At 37.2% G+C, this 22,089-nt stretch overlaps 1 protein-coding gene across 2 annotated transcripts in view; it reads left to right on the top strand.

Moving 5' to 3' along the window:
* BMPR2 (bone morphogenetic protein receptor type 2) overlaps window positions 1–20,093 on the top strand; it is a 95,108-nt gene extending 75,015 nt beyond the window's left edge. The window contains exons 6-13 of one of the 2 annotated variants that reach the window (XM_065751075.1): window positions 1,526–1,756; window positions 5,634–5,748; window positions 7,349–7,509; window positions 9,024–9,171; window positions 10,157–10,293; window positions 13,615–13,787; window positions 14,877–16,156; window positions 17,844–20,093. In XM_065751075.1, coding sequence (XP_065607147.1) covers window positions 1,526–1,756; window positions 5,634–5,748; window positions 7,349–7,509; window positions 9,024–9,171; window positions 10,157–10,293; window positions 13,615–13,787; window positions 14,877–16,156; window positions 17,844–18,094 — 2,496 coding nt within the window. In that variant the 3' untranslated portion in view covers window positions 18,095–20,093. Of the gene's footprint in view, window positions 1–1,525; window positions 1,757–5,633; window positions 5,749–7,348; window positions 7,510–9,023; window positions 9,172–10,156; window positions 10,294–13,614; window positions 13,788–14,876; window positions 16,157–17,536; window positions 17,636–17,843 lie in introns of those variants that run through there. The other variant, XM_065751076.1, reaches the window with a different exon arrangement.
* The last annotated feature ends 1,996 nt before the right edge of the window (window positions 20,094–22,089 follow it).

The following is a 22,089-nucleotide window of genomic DNA, read 5'->3' as shown; positions in this document are numbered from 1 at the left end:
GCCATGTATTTCCATAGTAGTGCTTTTATGTATTGTCATTAATCACAGTGGAGTACTCTCTATCTCCATGGCAACTAGGGGCCAACTAGAACCTTCCACTGAGCTTGGTGTCAGATGCATTGTCAGAAACCCAACAAATGTTATACTTTCAATTAATATACTTAATAGAACTTGCATAAAATTTGTAAAAGCATTTTGCTAAAAAAAAAAAATATATATTATATCAGTATAGTGACAGTGAAAGAGACTGAGAGGTTGCCCATCAGAAATAGCAATTAGTGGTGATGGGTGCAGGCATGATGTCCTTACTGCAGTATGCTCTGGGCAATGGGAAAAGGAAACTAACCTCCAAAGAAACTTGAGTGGCCTCTGCCAACAAGAAGTACTTAAGGCAAAGTTCACAAGAGTACAAAGGCATACGTTGTACAAGCGTGTAAAGCCTCAGATGAAATCACTCATACTGATTGGTAGCCTTGGAAGAAGCATCAACATTGTTTGAGAGATCTACTACAGAGTCTTCAGTCTTCTTCCTCAAATGCTGGTAGAGATGTGAACGTATTGTATGTTTATACCTTGAACTGACTGACTGCCACCTTACAGTCCACTGTGAGGACTCTGACATTGGAAGACGGAGAAATGGAAAGTATTATCTATTAAATGATACTTTGTTAGACAACATTATCGTTTTTAGAATCATTGTAATCTCTTCTCTTTTTTCTTCTTCCTCCATTTGTAAACATTTATAAAAGTAAAAAGGTACTTGTCTGTGGAAACTTTACACTTCCACATTCAAGTCTCGGTGTAAACTGAATACAATAGACTTAAATTCATATGTAGTTAGAGTGTTTTGAGCTTTATAAACTAGAACTCTTCTTGAAGGTAGTCCAGTATTCTGGTTTAGAGCAGAGATCGCATCTTTCTTCTGTTGCCATGGAGATGGAAAAGGCTTTTCTGTGAAGGCAGTCTAACATTGTGGGAGGTAGAATGAAGATTTACAGGTAGCACAGAATTGATTATTCCTTCCTATTAAAACCCATTTATCTCCTTTGGAATGTGTTTTGCACTGCAAATGCATGTAGAGTCATTATTAACCTAAAATACATGGCTTGTAAAGCCATCCTACACCTAAAATGGGCAGCTAGAGTTGATTAAAATTGACCATGTAAAGCTATAAATGTTCAATAGTCAAAAGTTTAATAAGAGAATTATCAGCATAAAGCACATGGATTTATCGATGCTCTATATAGAACAGCTGACTAGGTTACTTACAGTTTATTTAATGGGTATGCAGACTATAGGTCAATTTAGTAATACAGACCTAAGTGGGCCTGACCTAGGATTTTCAGCTCCAAAATAGTTTTTATGACAGTATTCTGATTCTGGTCTTCAATACAAAATCTTTGCTATTTCCTACAGTGTTGTTGAGTATAAAAGTTGGTGTATAGTCATTGTAGAGTGAAAACATTGATTTTGCCTTTACTTGTTATTGAGTGAGCTTATTATTTATTTATTTTTTTTTTTGCAGTTAATTGGTCGGGGACGATACGGAGCAGTGTATAAAGGCTCCCTAGATGAACGACCCGTTGCTGTGAAAGTATTTTCTTTTGCTAATCGTCAAAACTTTGTCAATGAGAGGAATATTTACAGGATTCCACTGATGGAACATGACAATATTGCCCGCTTCATTGTGGGAGATGAGAGGTTCACTGCAGATGGGCGTATGGAATATTTATTGGTGATGGAATATTATCCCAATGTAAGTGCTTCAGAGAAATCAATTGGATTTATTTAGATTCCTAAGAATAGCCTTATAAAAAGGATGTACTTCAGCCTCTGCCAACTCAGCTCTTCTTGCACAGTAGTCACCTTTGCTTGGTGTAATGTAAAAATGATCCATACGAGGTACAATTTTAATGAACCATAGTATGGTTTCCCGTAATACCCTTCAAGGTTACTCAGTTACTGCTACCAAATATAGTCTTAGAAATTCGCGGCTGTGATAATTTGCTCTTGATTATATTGCAGTTTTTTTGAATCAACTGTGGGATGATCAAGGGCAGGATTTGAAGAATTTTTAGTTAATAATTAATGAACTTAAACTACTTGATATTAAAGTAATTACATCTCCACCAAGGTCATTGCAACCTCACTCAGTAGCTGTAAATAGTAGGGGTTTTCTACAACAAAACATAAGGCATCCAGTGTTGTTGTTTGTGGCACTATAGATCGTGAGCTGCTTATATGCTGCTACCTACCTTCTTTAAAGCTTCCTGTGGCATACCCTATTTGTTTTGCTATACCATGTATTTGATGATACTGAAGAAGTCTTAAAGCAATGTTACTTTGCAGAACCATATCTTCAGTTCTTCTGAGCTAACTAATGCTGCAACCCTCAAACTCGTTGATCTGTGTTCTGAGTACTCTGTGTGCACATGCATGTAGGTATACATAGAACAAAAACGTGTTAAAAATGTTCAGCAGAAAATGCGAACTGCTTGTCATGAAAAGTCATAATGTGTATGAGACATTGTTTTCCTGTTGTATAGAGAAGGACTTTAACTGCTTGAGTAATTCATACCTCACTGAGCTTTTTGGTCTCAAGTAAACAAAGGCACTGTTTTTATTCCAGTGTCTAAAGGTGATGACTATAGGTTGATTTGTTACGTGGAGTCAGTAGGACAAAAGCTGCTTATTAAGTAGCAAAAAGAAACAGAACAGCAGTAAATAGCAGTAATGATGGCTTCCTCCTTAAGATGTTTCAGGTTCTATACATACGCTCGTTTTGAAAATCAAATGCATACATGTATATAAATACCTAAATACATATGCAAATTTAAGAAGGCAGCATATCATTTCACAAATATGAAAAGTGTCCTGACTGAAACTCTTAAAAGTGAGAACACACTTGATTCTGTCAGTTTATAAGAACTGAAAATCTAAGAAGAGATTGCAGAGATGAGAAATGAAATAGGAAAGCTCAGCTGTGTCTGTACCATGTGTATGGCCTACATATGGTGACAGAGCAGGCTTACTTTCAACTAAGTTAAGTGAAGTCATGGAAGTAAGTATTCTCTTCCTGAGAGGGCATGGCATAATTGTCTTTACATGTGATATGGTTTTGCTCATTTATTTAATGAAGGATTTTTAGTTGATACATAATTTCATGGGAAATTACTTTGTGTCTTCTATAAACAGGATCTGTTAACGATCTGCTTGAATGCACAAATGAGGCTTACAACATCATATTATCAGATTCTTTCCTGATATGGTGTTGAAAACAGCAATATTAGCCTGAAATCAATCCACTGGTGGTTTGCGAGTCATTGGAAAAAGTGCACAGCAGGTGTAATTAATGCACAGTATGGTCCTTAATTCAGTGAGCAGATGTTCCTCTGTATGCTGAGCTACCAGCAGGGAAAAAACCCTGCTGTGGAAGCATTACTAGAAGGGAATGGCACCATTCAAAACGTAGTCATAAAACTTGCTTCAATAAGAGGCAACCCGTGCAAGATGTGCAGCTGAAATACTCCCCATCCAAAGCATCATTTTTCTGGAAAAAAGCTCTCTTCTTGTAAGTAGCAGTTGTAATAAATAACAACACGCAAAATAGAACATTTTGACAAAGAAAATTGTTTGTGGTGTTGCTTGGGTGAAAGCAAGACAGATTAGATTAAACCAAATCACAATAATATCTGAACACCAGACAGATGAATGCATGGGAGCAAGTAATAAAAGGCGGGAAATGTGTGTTGAGTGTTGAGATGCTGCAGGTAAATGAGTAGTGCATAACTGGCAAAGGATGGTAGAGCATGGCATAGATAATAGTCACAAAATTGTGCCCCTGGTGCTCAAACATTTGTATCTTTTTTAGAACAATTGAAAAATTTTTGTAAAATTTCCCAGTTAGACTGTAGCAGTCTTGTTGCCTCCATTAGAGTAGGCTGGAATAAAGGATAAAGTGGAGATTTATGCATCAGAAGAAGATATATGATCCATACTGGACCATGCAGTCTACCTTCATATAATTTATGTCTATACATAAACAAACCATTTTATCTGTGTATTTCATATTTTACAGCTTTGCCTTATCACACGTGGCCTTGAGTAAAGAGAAGACTATGCCTGAGATTTGGCATAGTGAAAAAGTTTATTTGAACTCCTAGTTTCAGATTTGGGGTTTATTGCTGTGGTCGAAATGAAAGAAAGCTAGTAGGAGTTTTTGTACTTCTTACAAATAATTTCACTTTTTCCTTATTGTTTATAGCTTTTACCTCACTTGTAGATGAATTTTCAGGTTGTTGTTATCAAAATCTATTCAAAGTTTGTATGACAATATTTTAAAAATTTTTAAAAAAATTCTCATCCAAGTTTAAAAATGTGTGGTGACATTTATATGTTTTCACCAAGGAGGTTATCTGTAAATGGATTCTTTATTCCATACAGTCTCAATCTGAAAAGCTGTCAGAGTTTCATAATTTTACTAAGGAGTGTCAATAATTGGCTTTTAGTTTTAGCATTGGATTAATAAAAATTTCTAAGGCTTTAGTCATTTTAGATGTTGGTATCCATGTGCATCAATCTGAATTGTGCATGTATTACATACCTGAATACTGACTCCAAATGGACTCAAATGGCAAATACTTGCTGTTTTTTTCACCAAATGTTACTTAACCGATGGGTCAATCAAGTGTTCATTTGCAGCTATGATAGTAAGATGCTACATATTAGTGCATCTTTATGAATGAAAATTTAAACAGGCCAAAGGTGGTAGTCACAGTTATAAAAAACAAAACAAAAAACAGTATATATGCAGAGAAGGCTGGACCTCTTGTTCTTTATGCTTGGGGATTTGCTTTGTTTAAACTGAGGATATTGTTACTGAGGATGGCCCATAAAAATGCTCTAAGGCATCACAGTCATAGGATCTGTCCCTTATGTCATATTATCTGTGTTTCTAAAATATTTCACTGTCACAATTGACACTCTGTTGTGATTTCACTGTGTGATAATTTTTTTCTTAAAAAAAAAAAAAAAAACACACACAAAAACAGCTATTTGTTCACATTTAAATTATCTTTTTTAAAAAGTATGAAATTCTCTTTCCCCGTTTCTTCAGTGTACTTTGGCTCGCTGCTATTCTGAGCCTTCTTTGGGCTTTTTTCTTTCAAAGACTGAACTAATCACAGCAGGTGAGATGCCAGTGAGAGATGTTCAGTGATCTTCTGTAAATGCTGAAGGTTCAAAGTCCACTAATTAGTAACCGTACCTGTTATGTCTGTAGGTACCTTTCTCCTTCTGTAGTTCAGTAAGAAGTTTTTAAGAATAAAAGAAATTGGTATTTAGCTTGTGTTTTCTAATACTTTACTCGTAAAGGCAACCTCTATTATTATGCAACATGTTACCTTTTCTGTTCAGTTTCCTCGCATAAACTGAACAACACCTCTGAAAATTAATGAAACTTTGCTCTAATCTTGTGTTTTATAGCATCTGGGTAAACACAGAAGCAGCTGCAGGATTACGGCTTTCAGGAGCAATGGTTAAAACATCCTTCTTAAAGGTTTTGACTTGATTATTCATTTTGCAACTTGGTAATTGTTTCAATCCAGTATTTTTTATTTTTTATTTTTTTGTAGGGTTCACTGTGCAAATATCTGAGTCTCCACACAAGTGACTGGGTGAGCTCTTGCCGGCTGGCACATTCTATAACCAGGGGCTTGGCATACCTGCACACGGAGCTACCTCGAGGAGGTAAGGCCAAGAAGGGATGCCAGAGTGTTCAAGAGGTTGCCGTTTATGTCAGGTAGAAGATCACTGCCTTTTTTTTTTTTCATTTGTGTTGGTACAGTGAGTAGGAAATGATTAATCCAAACACAGATTGCTCACAACTTCAGACAGGTTTTTCCTTTTGAACAATTCCCTGTGGGCTGTGCCAGTGATGCTTGCATGAAAACAGGGAGTAAAAGCCAGCGGTGTCCCAGGGACAGACAAGAGGAAGAGGCAGAGCTGTGCAGTGCTGCTGTATCATGGCAACAGATTACTGAAGACCTGAAGCACTGGATGTCTGCCTAATAGAGAACAAGCAGATGGAGCATTCTATTTGTTTACTGCAGTTCTGACACAAACCAGCAAAGCAATTTTTAGTTTGTGTGAACTATATATGTGAAAAATAATTACATTTCTTAATTCCACTGTAGTTTTATCGTATCTCTTGATTTTTGTTGAAGAGTGAAGTCCCGTTCTTATCTGTAGAAATGATATTGCTGGATTTTTAGTGATTTATTAGAGCACTGGATCTGACAACATGTTAATATATCTGTTTTGTCTCTGCTCCTTTGCTTCAGCCCAGCCTTACAGCTAGTGAAGTATCATGATTATATAACAGGTATTCTGTGCTGTAACAGGCTGCGGAATGTGGCCTGGCACTGAAGCATTAGCTTTTTGGCAATAAATAAACGGATGGCAATATTAATTCTACATAAAAGTGCTAATGTTGAGATTAAAGTCCTCAGCTGTATATCTCAAATGTTAAGCACAAGCTCAGCAGAAGAATGAATGCAGGACATTGTTAAGAGACTGAAAATACCTAAATAGGTATTCCTATGTGTGATTGAAACTGCAGCTATCATCTTAACATCGTTTATAAATGTGCAGACAAGTGTGTTCATTAGCAGCCAAAAAATTTGTAAACCTTCCATCATAAGGGAGACACAGGCATAGACTGAACTGTATAACCTAGGAAGGAACTCATGCAGTAAGAATAAAATGGCATAGTAAAACTCGTTCTGTAGTTATTGCTGTTTTACTGAATAAATTGCATATAAATGAGGAACAACTGAAATTACTCTTTGGAAAAGATGAAATCCCTTGCAGGAATAACATATACAGATTCTCTGGAATAATACTGTCTACGTATCTTTTGAATAGGTGCCAATCCCAGTTATCATTTAAGTAGCTGGTATTACACTTAACAGAGGACTGTGAACATGAGAAAGAACATTTGGAATGGCTGTCAGGGCTGTGGCAGCAGGTCTGTGTTTAAGTACATAATATCTTTCCTGCCAAAATCATGCTGCAGTATCCTTTGGAAAGAAGCTTATTGGCAAACACTAAAACTTTATGTAATGGTAACTCTGTATAATGTATAAATGCAGTGAAGCTATGAATGCTAGTCAGTTTTCTACAGATAGCATACTGCAGAGCTCATTATAAAGAAGCAACTATATTAGATTTCTACAAGATAAGTTGGTTTTCTGTTTATAATAGGTGAACAGACTTAATGAGGTTCTCTCATTTTGCCAAACAGTAGAACTGCTCAAATAATAACAAGTACTTCCATATGTCCAAATAGACCATTACAAACCTGCAATATCCCATCGTGACTTGAACAGCCGCAATGTACTGGTAAAGAATGATGGAACATGTGTAATTAGTGATTTTGGGCTCTCCATGAAGTTAACTGGAAACAGACTGGTGCGCCCAGGTGAGGAAGATAATGCAGCCATTAGTGAGGTAAGTACAAATGAAGATAAGCCAGCATATAAATAAAGACAAATCAGTATGGGAGTAACATTGAGAAACCGTTGTTATAAGACGAATATTAAGTTGGTACAATTCTTTTGATGGGGAATTGCTATAGTAGGAGAAGTGGCTGAAACATTGACAGGATGAGACAAATTGTTATTGTCAGAACATTAACACCTAGCATTTTGAAAGGTGATAGATTGGCAGCCCTGGAGATGGAAGCTTTGTGCATGCGAGAGGATATATACAAAGTGGGTATGATTGCAGAGCTTACAAAGATGTGGGTGCAAGCCCTGTGAGTCTCATGATGCAGACATTACTTAAGCCCAGACAGTCTTCAGAAATCAAAGTAGTTAGATTTTTCTTTTTTTTTTTTCTTCCTTCCCCTTCCATGTCCAAGAACCATTTATTTCTCTGTGTGTCATCTGTAATTTGATGGACTTTAAGTAGATATAACAGGAAAAAAACAAACAAACATATGTAGAAAGGCATGGAGCAATTGAGAACAAACTAGGACCAAATAATGGGGGGAGCTTGAAGGAGTAACCTATGAGAAAAGATTGAAATAATTAGGGTTGTTTAGTCTAGTCAAGTAAAAATGTAGGCAAGTCTTCAAATATATAAACAAGTGCTACAAAGAGAAAGGAACAACCTGTTTGCATTCAGTTTGAATAGGAAGAAAGGTAATGGGATTATTTTATAGGTGGGAAACTTTAGGTTAGTTGTGAAGGAACCTTTCTAATCTGCAGAAGTCAGGGACTGCCAGGGAAGACTATAAAATTTGCATCCTTATGTGGTTTTAAGGAACACATTGGAAAAGCATCTTGCTAGGAATGGGTTAGAATGGTTTCTGGGCAGAAGAAGGAAACTGATTTCTTAAGCTTTGTTTTCTATGATGCAATGATTCAGAAAGTGCTTGCTTTTCCTTATTTTTTTCAATAAGCATAAATGCACTGACATCTGATTGTAGGCTACTCAAGTAATAATTTAAACAAACACTGAAGAGTCCCTACTGCCTCAGGATATTTGTCATCTGTGCTGTTACAGTGAGTCTTTACATTTTATTCACAGAATGCTTCACAGCGCTAATAGCATCCTTTAGAAAGCAAGTGTTACAGTAGTAATATCTCATGCACTAACACTTTTTTTATATATCCTCTTGCTGAACAAAGGAATGGAGAAAACACTGTTTAAAATGCAGGGATGTGGAATAGTCCTTTGACATAATACTGTCCTGTAAGGATTGATGAAATACTGCTCTAATCTAACATAGGTTTTATTAAGACTAGGCCACCGATAAGAGTAGCAGCTGAGGGCACTGATTAGAAGAGAAATGCATTTTCCATCTTAGCTCCTAGAAAACATTGAACTATATTAAAAAAAAAAACCACCATACACACACACATACACACACACAAAATAGATAAAGAACTCAAAACCCTTATAGTAAATTGAATTTGAAAATTACTTCTTGATTTAAAGCTTTGATTTTGCCTTTCCAGGTCGGTACGATCCGCTATATGGCCCCAGAAGTGCTTGAAGGAGCAGTGAACTTAAGGGACTGTGAATCTGCTTTGAAACAAGTAGATATGTATGCACTAGGCCTCATCTACTGGGAGATATTTATGAGATGTACAGACCTCTTCCCAGGTAACTAAAAGAACTAGAAGAAACAATAGCAGAAAAAAGGATCAGCAACTCATGTTAGTCCCTAGTTGTAGCTTTTTGAAGTGAAGTAATTTATTGCTTTTTTTGCTGTTAAGCCAATGCCATCTAGTGTTTGAGATGGTTACTGTTAACAGTACACTGCGTTAGCACGCGAAGTGTGGATCATGCTGACATACTTCATATTGCCTGTTAATGTATTTTGCAGGCCACATGGCAGTGCTGTTTGAGCACTATCATTATTGTCCAGAGCTCTTGGACACTGAGAGTTGGATTGATGGTGAAAGCAGTACTTTCAGTACTTAGGCCTGATATAGTGCCCAAATTTTCTTTCAGACCTTCCTCATGAACAAATAGATGGAAAAGTGCTGTAATTTAATATGGTATTTAGACATTCATACTTTTCTTTATGATCGTGGCATGAAAAACTCAAGCAACGTCAATCTTGTAAAATTAAACTAAGGGGAATAAACTGTTAACACTGAGAAAATATAGTAACCTTCATCTTCTTCCTGAGCTATAGCATACAGAGTTAATCTGACATGCCGTATTCCCTCTTCAGTTAAACAGCCGCATAGTGCATGCAGGGACTTGTAATCTGTTTGGATTTCCCCCCAAACAAAGTATGCTTACTTGCTGACATTTCACAGTCATTAGGTGTCATCCTCGGGCTCAAGGACATTCTGGAGGTGCCCCTTGGTCAGTAAAATTTGAAGGTGTTTTGAGAGGCTTTCAAATAAGACTTATTTCATTTGCAGTTAATTCAGCTTTTCTGGGAGAGAGGGAGGGAAGTGGAAGAGTGTGGGTTTGAGAGTGGAGTCAGAATATCCTGATAGACAATGACTTTGATGCTACCTTTCATCACTTGAAAGCCCTTGCCCTGCCTTTTTTTGGTTTTTGTTTCCATGCCTCCTCCACCAACCCCCCCGCCCAGATCTGTGATTTTGTTCGTTTTTTCTTTTGCTAACAGGAGAATCTGTGCCAGAGTACCAGATGGCTTTCCAGACAGAAGTCGGAAACCATCCCACTTTTGAAGATATGCAAGTCTTGGTGTCCAGGGAAAAGCAAAGACCAAAATTCCCAGAAGCGTGGAAAGAGAACAGCCTGGTGAGATAGAATAAGTACCTAGAAACAATCAAGCCAGCTGTACAGTGGTATCATTTCCTAAAAGCAATTTTTGTATTTGCATCAAGTGCCCACATATTCTCTGATGCTGGATGAAAAATATTTTCTGCCTTTTGAAATCTTACAGACTAGTAATGCACTTAAATAGTTGGAAAAATGTAATCTTCAAATACTGAAATTTCATAAGCATTGTAATAAACTGTTTCTGAAGAAGTATGGTCCTTAGAATTTGCAGTGGCTACAGTTTATAGCAATTGTTTAATTATAACTGCATTCAAAGTTTTTTGTGGCTACATTTGATCTGTAATTTTTATTTGCAAAAGTATAAGCAGAGTAATGCTGTTTGTTGTTTCAAATTAGCATTGCACAGCTTAGAGCCTTGCTTGCTGTTGCAGGCTGACAAGTTTCTGCAAGTCAGCTGAACTCTGTAAGAGTCTATGTACTTGCTTTTACCTGCAGCAAAGTGAGTTAATGCAACTCCCCTTAGCGTAGTGGGGGTTGTTTCTTCTTAAGCAAAGTGTCAACAGTCTCTGGGTTCCACCTCATAACATGGTGGCTTATTTAAGCAAGTATGGAAATTCATATATTTGACTCATCTAAAAAGACAGGTTTAGGAATTAACTTTCTCAAATTATGCCTTTTAATCTTCAGAGACTTTGCTAGTTGATATGTAGCTACTGTGCAGATAATGGGAAGCCTAAGGCCTCATCTCTGCTGGTACTTGTAAATATGTATGAAACCATTTTCAGAGAGGAGCATAGCCTCTGGTATAACAGTGTTATAAAACATGTTGTAACTGAGTTCGGAGCTTCATAGAGAGCTTTTCTTACTGCACAGTTTGGGCCAGTCTTAACAAAAGCTAAAAAATAAAAATCCACACCCAAACTGTATAGGAAATCAAGCAACTTTTAACTACAGCCATGTTGGCAAATGTGGTCTTGGAAGGATCTAAGCTTCGTAGCTGTTTTTGAAGACAGCTGAAACAAGCAATTTAAGGTTTGTTTTGTTTTGCAGGCTACTATTTTAAATGCCAATTATGTTCTTATAAATTGATAAACTCCAGAATTAGTAGAGACTGACCTAGTAATGATCTCCATATTTAAACTGTTTAACAAATTCTTTGTGGTGTCACTAACTCAGCTTTAAGGATGGATGTATATCATCACTTTAAGAGAGAAGAAAAAAACAGTAACCTGTATTTCTCTAATATGTATTAAAAAAAAAAACAAAAAAAAAAACCACTCTACCCTGTACTAGTCTAGGATAACATCTCAGTAAACACTCTAGAAGAGATGTCTTAGAAAAATAATCTCACCCTGGACCCAGGTCCTTACCTCCTGTATCTTAGGCATGAGATAAAAGGCTTCTCTCCATTATTTAAAGCTATGCTGACATGTTAGATTAAAACACTTCCATGCATATTGATATACTAGAGAAATGTATTAACTTTTTTCCTTCTAGAAATACAAATAAAAAAGAAACTGTTTAGGTCACATAATTAAGGCATTCTAAAGATGTCGAGTCCTCATTTTAGAAGCAGTCTCAGTCTGCTTGAACAAATGTTATGATATGGAACTTGATTAGTGGTATTGTTTTTCACAGTATGAATCAACAGTCTGAGCAGTCTGTGCATAAATATAATATCAGGGCTATAAAATGAGTTGGGCTGTTATCAGCATTTCTGTTTGACTTGCGAAACCCAAACAGGGACTAAGCTTGATATCAATGGTTGAGACAGAAGGATAATAGTAAAATAAGAATAATGCAACTTGCTAACTTTCATCTTTTTTATGAATTGTAGGATTTCTCGATGGTGGATTTTAGAGTAGATCCCTTTGAACCTGAAATTAATGTAAAATAAACTATGATAAATATGAAGCTTTAGAACTTCAGTCTTGTTAACTACCTGTACTGTCGTCACTGTGTGCCTTTCAGTATCCTTAAAACACTGAAAGAAAAAGATTTGCTGGAAGAGAGACCAGTACATTTATTAATGATTACATTTACAACTGGTGAAACTGTAGGGGAGAGCTTTACATAGGGGCAAGCTGGGAGAGTAGGGTGTCCACTACCTTAATGATGCAGTGAGATTGCAACTAACTGAAATACTAAAAACTGAATGCAGCCTTTTGTTCTGGTAGAGAAAATGTATCCGGTACTCTATCCTGACGTTGTTTTCAAACTTGTGTCCCTCAACTGCAGGTGGTTTAGGTGCTTAGCCTCTCTGATTGATTGTGGGGAGATAAAATATTTCCTTGTGCGGGAGCTCATCCCCACCTATGCAGCCATTGCTGCATCGCTGAGCAGCAGTGACGTGCCAGATGCGAGTGTTGCCAGGAGTCTGCTCTGTGGGCGAGGAGCTCTTCACTAGCAGGCAGAGCTACCGCTGGCTTTTCCTGCCAGAAGTGAACAAGGCAGTTCTGGCACAGAAACAATCAGCAGGGCCCACTGAATGCTTTAGTGCCCAGCTGGGACTGTTCACGGTTGCTGGTGCTGGAGAGATTAAAGCTGGGCTGAGATGTGAGACATTTTGCCAAACTGTGTGCCGTCAGTGGGCAGCAGGGGCCCATAAACATATGCCTGTTTTCTGTCCCCAGGATGCTGTAGAAGTAGAAATGTTCAGTGCTCGTAATTTCAGTTGTCTCCTCTCCAGGTCTTTGACCATATGGCAGCAGGGTTTGATGGTCTTGAGCTCTAATTCTGACTGCCTCATTCACCCCACAGTGTGATCCCAGGGAAGTGTGTTTGTTCCCATTTCTCCATCTGTTAAACAAGGGCAGCAAAATCTCCTCCTATAGTGCAGACAAATTCATTGATATTTATTAGATATTTGAATGTTATAGTAGTGGACAGAAAAATGAAAGCCTGGTGAACTGGGCAAGGCTGTGTCAATTGCATTACGGTACAGGGCAGCAAAACAGAGACCATTAGCTGAACTGTGAGGACAGGGTTACCAGAGCCACCGTCAGTCCTTAGTACACAACTTTCATAAAGCAGGGAGAATGAGCATGTGTACAATAGCAAGGGCAGGCTGGAGGTTGCATGAACAACTCTATTTCTTCCTAAATAATTATCTTTCCAGTTTGTGCATGTGAGGTATGATAATATTAGTCCTGCACCATTGTTGTTACTAGAGTAAACTAGCATTGAGCGGAATTGTCTTGTGTATCTTCCATTTCTTTTTCTCACCAACTTGTGACTATTTTCATCCATGCAGAGTGCTGTCATAGAACAATAGCACAATATAAAGGGAAAATAATTAAAAAAAAAAAAAAGTGGTTTTGTTTGTCTGTCTCCTGGCAGGCTGTGAGGTCACTTAAAGAAACGATTGAAGACTGTTGGGATCAAGATGCTGAAGCTCGATTAACTGCCCAGTGTGCTGAGGAAAGAATGGCAGAACTCATGATGATTTGGGAGAGAAATAAATCAGTTAGTCCAACAGTCAATCCGATGTCAACTGCCATGCAAAATGAGCGGTAAGAAGAGAAAAAGTCAGTTTTAGTCGGCAATTAATGTCCAGTGCTTAGCTCACTCAAGGAAGCTAGAGCACACCATTCACTTAATGTTTCTGCATAATGTTTAAAGTGTTATGGGAGTTAGTCTTCATATGGGTTTTCTGTATGATCCTGAATGTTTTGCTTTACATGAATTCACAAAATAAACATTTTTATGGTTTTGGATTCTTACAAGCATACCTTGTATGTAGATAACTGTTTTTATCACAGTGAGGCCTGTTAAGCTGAGTTTAGACAAACTATCCAGTCAAGCTTAAAAAGGCAGGAACGGGCTATGAATTGTGTTTAAAGACTATTTTCTAAGCCATGCGTTGAACTTTGGTTTAAAATGTTCTGCTAAAAGCTATCAGTGTTCAGGCAGTAAGAGTTCCGGTAATCACCAAGACTCACATTTGTAGCTATCTAGTTTAAGATCTACAGAGCCCTTGTTAAAGTCGTGGTTATTCTGACCGAGCAAGAAAGGCAATGTGTGCACCCCTTCTCTGATTATAAATGATGCAAGAGCGAGAATTTGCAGAACTGACATTAGTGGTTAAATAGTACACACCAGAGATTTGGATTTGAGGGAAGGGTAGTGTTGGCAAGGTTTGTCATGAAAAATTTCTGTTTGAAGCATGGAACACCTAAATTGTTAAAATTATTGTACATTTTTCACGGTTTAGGAGCTTGTGACTCTTTCCTAGCATCATTTTCTAGCATTTCCTATGCTCTTGTATATAGTTCTTGTTTCCCTTCTTCATTGTCACTTCTCTGCAACTACAGCAGTATCTTAGCAGTGAACTGTGCAAATACAAGTATTGGACAATTAGAAGAAAATTAGTGTTATGTGATTTACTTGTGTAAATAACATTTGTGACAAAGCTGCTGTCCTAGTAAAATGGTGAAAAACCCCAGGATTTTTCAAATAAGATCTCAGTGGTTTTTTTACTGTATCTGTCCTTAGTTTATGCATAAAAAGAAGCAGATATTCATCTCTTTTAAGTTAGAGGCTTTATAATATATGGCAATATTTACATGCATGATCTTAATATCACTTATTTTTTCTTAAAGGAACCTGTCACATCATAGACGTGTGTCAAAGATAAGGCCATATCCAGATTATTCTTCTTCTTCCTACATTGAAGATTCAATCCACCACACTGACAGCATAGTGAAGAATATTTCTTCTGAACATTCAATGTCCTCTACACCGCTGACTTCAGGGGAAAAGAATAGAAACTCCATTAACTATGAGCGGCAACAAGCACAAGCTCGCATCCCTAGTCCTGAGACAAGTGTCACCAGTTTGTCCACCAATACTACTACCACCAATACAACTGGCCTCACTCCTAGCACTGGCATGACCACCATATCTGAGATACCTTATTCAGATGAAACAAACTTACATAATACAAATGTCATGCAGCCAGGTGGGCCCACACCGGTTTGTCTGCAGCTAACAGAGGAGGATTTAGAGACAAATAAACTGGATCCAAAAGAAGTGGATAAGAATCTGAAAGAAAGTTCTGATGAGAATCTGATGGAACATTCACTCAAGCAGTTTAGTGGACCAGATCCACTCAGCAGCACTAGTTCCAGCTTGCTTTATCCACTGATAAAACTTGCAGTAGAGGTGACAGGACAACAGGATTTCACACAAGCTAGCAATGGTCAAGCATGTTTGATTCCAGATGTCCCATCTGCTCAGGTCTATCCTTTACCCAAGCAACAGAACCTTCCGAAGAGGCCTACTAGCCTTCCTCTAAACACCAAAAATTCAACGAAGGAGTCACGGTTAAAATTCGGTGGCAAACACAAATCAAACTTGAAGCAAGTTGAAACAGGTGTTGCCAAGATGAACACTATCAATACCGCAGAACCTCATGTGGTGACCGTTACCATGAATGGAGTGGCTGGTAGAACCCACAGCATAAACTCTCATGCTGGCGCAACCCAGTATGCCAATGGGGCAGTGCCATCTGGCCAGACAGCCAGTTCAGTAGCACAGAGGGCCCAGGAAATGCTTCAGAACCAGTTCAGTGGCGAGGATAGTCGACTGAATATTAATTCAAGCCCTGATGAGCATGAGCCCTTGTTGAGGCGGGAGCAGCAGGTTGGCCATGATGAAGGTGTTCTGGACCGCCTAGTAGACAGGAGAGAGCGACAACTTGATAATGGCCGAACAAATGTTAATAACAATAACAGTAATCCATGTCCAGTGCAAGACACAGCTACACTCAGTATCCAGAACGTAGCCAGAAATCCTGGGCAGACTCAGACTAGAAGAGCACAGAGGCCTAATTCGCTGGATCTATCTGCCACAAATAGTTTGGATAGCAGTAGTATGCAGTGTAAGTGCCAGCAGAACTTGAACAAGTTTCCCCAGTGCATTTTTTTGCTGAATAATTACGTATATCTGCCTGAAAAAACTTCTGTGTCTCCTTTCACTCCTCAAAGCGTGCCTAACAAATCTCATAATAAATTCAATTTCTGTCAGAACTATTTCAGTCTTCTCAATGAAGTTCAGTGTTCTGTCTTCATCAGAATGTTTTAGGTCACTATCTTCCCTCCACATACGTGGAAAAATATCTGTCCCTTTCTATTCTGTCTTCTTGGATTCAGGGAACGGAGCAACGGATTGAAATGTCTCCTGTTTCTTTCTTCAGGGACACATTGTATCATCTTCTCCTTATTTTTCATCATTCATAAGAGTAGCTGGCTATAAAATCATTGATAAAATTATTTTTATTGTATTCTTATAGATTAATAACTTTAAAAGCAACTGATTTTACTGTATTAGTCCAGCCTAGATGGGCAGTCAGGCATTCTCTAGTTTGCTATCTGAGCTTCAACAGTTAAAGCAATCCTTTGTCAGTTCACTAAGTACATATTAAAAAATAGTCAAAGTAGTTAGAGAATGAATTTGAGTAGAATCCCTTAGAAAAATCTGCCTTAGAGTTTTAAGCCTAAAAATGTAAGAAGTTACAATGAGAATCTCTTTATCACAGTGAGAATGCAGTCATAATTATAGTTGAGTACATACAGTGAGTTTCTTTGGAGCCTATTGGAAAGACCTCCTAGATAACGTGCTCCAGAATATACTGTGGTCATCAAAAGATATTTGCAAACCTCTGACTATGTTTAGGTAGAGGCTGTCATACTAGCAAATTAACCCGGGGTGCCAGGCATCGCATGCTTGGGAAGAAAAAGTTTATAAACGAACTAGAACAGATCTTTCAGGGAATGTAGTTGAATATTCAGGAATTGAATATGTAAGCTTTCCTTTTAAGCAGGAAACCTTATTTTTTGTCTTTACTTGTTAACTTGAGTGGAAATTATATTGAAGTTAAAAAAATTAATGCAGTAACTTTCTTTAATTGAAGGTTAGGAATGCAGTAACTTTCTTTAATGAAGGTTAAGAAAAAAATAAGTTTTGAAAGTTAAGATCAGACCTCTATTGCTGAGTTTTTGTCCTGTTTGAAGTTGACAAGCAAGTGTTTTTCCCAGTTTTGCAATGCAGCATCCCAAATCCTGATTTAGTATCCTAACAGAGAAAATAGACTATTTGCCTCCTAGCAAAGACCTGAGCTCTTGCCTGGGGTTCCGTGTGTAAATAACTGCTTTGTGAGGCCAAGTAGGATTAGGGGATCTGTGATTTAATTGTGCTATTAAATGTTTAGCCTTTGCTGTCCTGTAGTAGCTACATTTTTTTTTTGTGCCTTCCATTACAGGTAATGTAAGATACTATGATTGCAAAAGCCCCTCAAATATCAAATGCTGATTCTGCTGTTTGATGCCAATGTGCATTCAAGGTAACACAAATTACTTCACTGAAGTAATTTCTGACAGAGAACAGAATCTGCCCCCTTGTTTTAGTGGCAGCTACTATACGCTGTCATGTCTCTGCCATCCAGTTGCTTATTTTAGTAGGATTTTCTGCTTTTTGTTTTGTTCTGCATGAGTAACGACCCTGGACTGTTCAGTCTATCATTCCCTGTAATACTATTTTCTACTGTTGCTTTTTTTTTTTTCTTTCAGTAGGTGACTCCTCACAGGATGGCAAATCGGGCTCAGGAGAAAAGATCAAGAAACGTGTGAAAACTCCTTACTCGCTGAAGCGGTGGCGTCCTTCAACATGGGTCATCTCCACTGAGCCGCTGCACTGCGAGGTCAATAATAACAGCGGTGACCGGGCAGTGCACTCCAAATCCAGCACTGCTGTTTACCTTGCAGAAGGAGGCACTGCCACCACAATGGTATCTAAGGACGCAGGAGTGAATTGCCTGTGAAGTACTTTAAAAGCCGACAAATGACCTTTTTCTTTTCCTTTTTTTTTTCCCTCCATTATTTGAAACAAACATACAGAAGACATTTTAAAAAACTGCTTTCTCCTCCTGTCAGCAACCCCTATCGAGGACTCGCTTTAAATAGATTTCAGCTATGCAGAAAATTTTTAGCTTATGCTTCCATATTTTTTTATTTTGATTTATTTTTTGAACGTTTTTGCACTTTTATTTAGTATCGCTAAAGTTAAGTCTGTCTGTTTTGACCACGGAATATATATATGTGTATCAAAAATGTGGTCTCAAAATATTTTTTTAAAAAAACAAAAAAAGATATTGCTGATAATCAGTTTGGACCAGTTTCTTAAGGTCACTAAGATCATAAGCAGACTATAAGACAGGTTTGACTGCAGTGGTGTCTTGTAACCATGTTTTGATTTCTGTGCACAAGGTAGTCTGTATATTTCTATGTTACAAAGTGTATTCTCTTTTGCCCCTCCATTTTTTTTGTGTCATGTTGAAATGTGCAATAGTCTATAGTTCACAGTATGCTTTATTGAAAAGTGTTTCTAAAACTGCCACATGTTCGTGTTTTTGTCTTTGTTTTCCCTGACAGTTGAGCAGTCAGCCAGTTGTGACAGTGAACTTTGCACACCGTAGCCAGCTTGAAGCTGCTGCCTATATCACTTCGTGCTCTGAGGTGACAATGTATGAACTTTCCCCAGCTTGAAAGGGCTTTTTAAAAGGAACAAAAATTGAGTTCAGTACCTTTCCTTCGATCCTTCTCAACTGAAGTGAGTTTCCTTAATGGTAGTAGATTCCAGCCTGACAAGTTCTGAGTAACCAATTGTTGAACAAATGTAAGGAAAAAGTGTCAGCCATTTTTGTACTTTATTTTGTGTGCTGTTTCACCCATTGTATTTTATGCAAAACCTTGCTTAGATCACTAATAATGTACATTGAAAAATGCAGTTTAACCAGAAATCTAAGTAGCTGTCATACTTAAGAGCTCTAGTGAAGATAGTTTGTTAGCATATTTTGTTAACAAAGAGGAAAATTATGAATCTTACTTGGCACAAATCTTTCCTGAGTGAACATCTTCCAGGCAGTCTGGGTAAAATTGGCCTGATGACCTTTGCAGGTAGGTGCATCCTGATTGGTTGCTGTTGCTGAGCTGAAACTCTTATTCCCCTCACATTTTCAAAGCTCTTCATTCATCTTGGTAAAATCTTATTGCTTGCTTTTTAAATTCATGGGGAGGAAGGTTTGTTTTTTTTCTGGTTACACCCTTCTTTCAGTTTGCACGTAATGCTACATGCATTGATTTTAGCTGTCAGTGATTGTGAATCTATTAAGTGTTGAGATGATTACTTTCACCGTCATATGTAAATCTTACTTTTTCTTAGAATAATGATTGTTACTATCTACTGAAAGAAAACTAATTTCCTTACTAGTCAGGCCTTCCTTTCACTTAAGAATTATCCATCCACCCGAGAAGTACTCTGATGGAAAACACTTCAGTAAAAACTATTTAAATTAAATATATATACATATATATAGTGTGTGTGTGTGTGTGTGTGTGTGTGTGTAACACATGTCAGTCTTTGGTAATGAGTCAAGTTTTACCTCAGAAAACTGGTCACGTTCAAAAACTAAAATAGAATAAACTCTTTGCAGCCATCCTGCCAAACTCTTATGGTAGGATACTGGCAGCAGACAATTGCCTCTCCCAACCTATCTTCTCACAGTCAGAAACAGATGTTCTCTGCTTTCAAGCTTGTTTGTTTCCTTGCTATTGTATTATTTGTCCCTATGAGGTAAACTTGCCAATTCTGTTTTGTACATTTGATATGACTGATATAAATTCTTCCTTGCTACATCCGATTTATGCTACTTCTCAAAAGCTTGCTTGTGCTTTATTTCTATGATTTTCTCCTTCAGTGCTTATTAAATGTTTCTTAGATTCTTGTAAGTATCTCCAAGAGATAACTCAAAATCCAAATTTTTGTTTAGTTAATTTAGTTACAGAAATACAAGCTATGAAATACAGGGCTCCCTGTGCTCTTTAGGCACCAGCTTAAATAACAGCTCTGAGGTGCAATTGTTATCTTAATATATAAACACTTAACTATACTTTTCCTCTTCAGAAAATGTAGCCTTTCTCTGGTTTTACTTTTAATTCACTCCCCAGCTTCCCATCTGCAGCAGTCTTGCATCCCAGATGTTGAAAACCTGCCAGTTGCTCAGCTGGGTTTCAAGACCTCAATCAGAACTTTTGGCATTCTCTTCATAACGTTGGCTGCGTTTTTCATCTCTTTTGGACTACATTTGAAGTACAGTATGTTGTCTTGTGATGATTGCTGTATCATGCATATTGAAGATTCTTCTCTTCTTTTCCAATGACTTTTTGGTTTCCCTGACATATGTATCATCCATCAGCATTTCAGAATGTGAGCTGAAAGGCATATTTAGGAAACTTTCCTAACTTGACAGACTCTGGGGAAAGAAAAGTTATTTGCTCTGACTGGTTCTCTCTGCTAAGACAGATTTGCAGCAATATTCTAGCCTTTCTTTTCAGATCAATCCTTTGTAAAAAATCCAACTTCTTTTATGCTTAATGCAATCAAAATAATTTTTATACCAGATGAAGATCCATGTGCAGTTTTTGTTAAACATTTTTAAACCAAGCATAAGAATTTCCTTTATCTTTTTCTATCACTTCCTGGAAAGCCTTTTGGAGATGAATTTCAATTAGTAAAAGGTATTGGATTTGTAACCTACCATGGATAAATCTAATTTGTAGCACAACAGAAATGTGTACTTTATGACAAAGTATCCTATAGAGAAAAAGTATTTAGTTGTGAAGATCAGTCAAAACAAACTATTAAGTGCACAACAAAATATAGTAATTCTGCACAGCTGGATGAGATCAGATTAGTAGTTTGTCTTTAATGCTTATTTTACTAATGTCCTATTTTATTCTATTTTTTATTCACAGAGCATAATCCAGTCTCCACAGAATACTTTCTCTGTAAATTAAATGATATTGAATTTCATCTCATGTCTTGAGGAAACATCCTTAACCAAATAAAATACATGTAAGAGAGAATTCTACAGATCAGACTCATGGATAGGTGGTAAATGTACTGTGATCAAGGAAGACAAATTGTTTTGTTTGTTTGTTTTAGGATAATGATGAAAGTTGATAATATTTTATCAACATCTTGTGTATATTGCAGGCAAGTTAAAAGTAGAAAAAATGAAGAAAAAAAAGAATGATAGTGTAAATACCTATGAGTTGTGCTACTGTCAAATAGGCAATAGTAGAATATTTCCTATGTAATTTATAATGGAATTCAAGTAAAATATTACTGCAAACATTTGTGATGTTTGTATATGTAACCAAAATCCAAAAGCTTATTGGTTTAAAAAAAATGACATGCTAGAAGAAGTTGAATGAGTTAGTTAGGTTAATACAGTGTCCCTTTTTCTGTTTCCTGTAATAGAGATACTGACCAACATTACATGTTTTTTAGAATGTGAATTCTAACCATATGAACCATATGAACATGTAAGCATAGTCAATATTATTCTCTTTTTAAATTGGAAATTTGCAAGTAAAAGTATCTGGAACATTTTCCTGACTTTGAATTTTCATATATTTTCAATATTTTAAATAGTTTCATGTGCTAAACAGTTAGCATGTCTTTCTTGTAACTCAGAGATGCACTTAAATTGCACAGGTGAAAGATATAGAAATTCCTAATTTAAAAGAAGACCAGTTAGTATCATCATCCTTAGAACATTCTCTGAAACAACTTTTTTTTTCTGTATTTTGCTTTCTTACCATAATTCATGTCAGTCTTGTTTCCATTTAGAAAATAACCTCATTTCCAAAGGCAGTCAAGATAGGATTTTTTTCAGTACAGGGTACAAAAAGCAATACAAGATGGATGATGTCAGGTTTCGGGGGGGGAGGGGGGGGGGCGGAAGAAACCTTT

This window comes from Cyrtonyx montezumae, unplaced genomic scaffold, assembly GCF_038088225.1.
Source record: "Cyrtonyx montezumae isolate F1298 unplaced genomic scaffold, pur_monq_1.0 scaffold_7, whole genome shotgun sequence".
In the NCBI taxonomy this organism is placed as follows: domain Eukaryota; kingdom Metazoa; phylum Chordata; class Aves; order Galliformes; family Odontophoridae; genus Cyrtonyx; species Cyrtonyx montezumae.
Note: the sequence above shows the minus strand (reverse complement) of the source record. Positions and strands in the feature narration are given on the sequence as shown.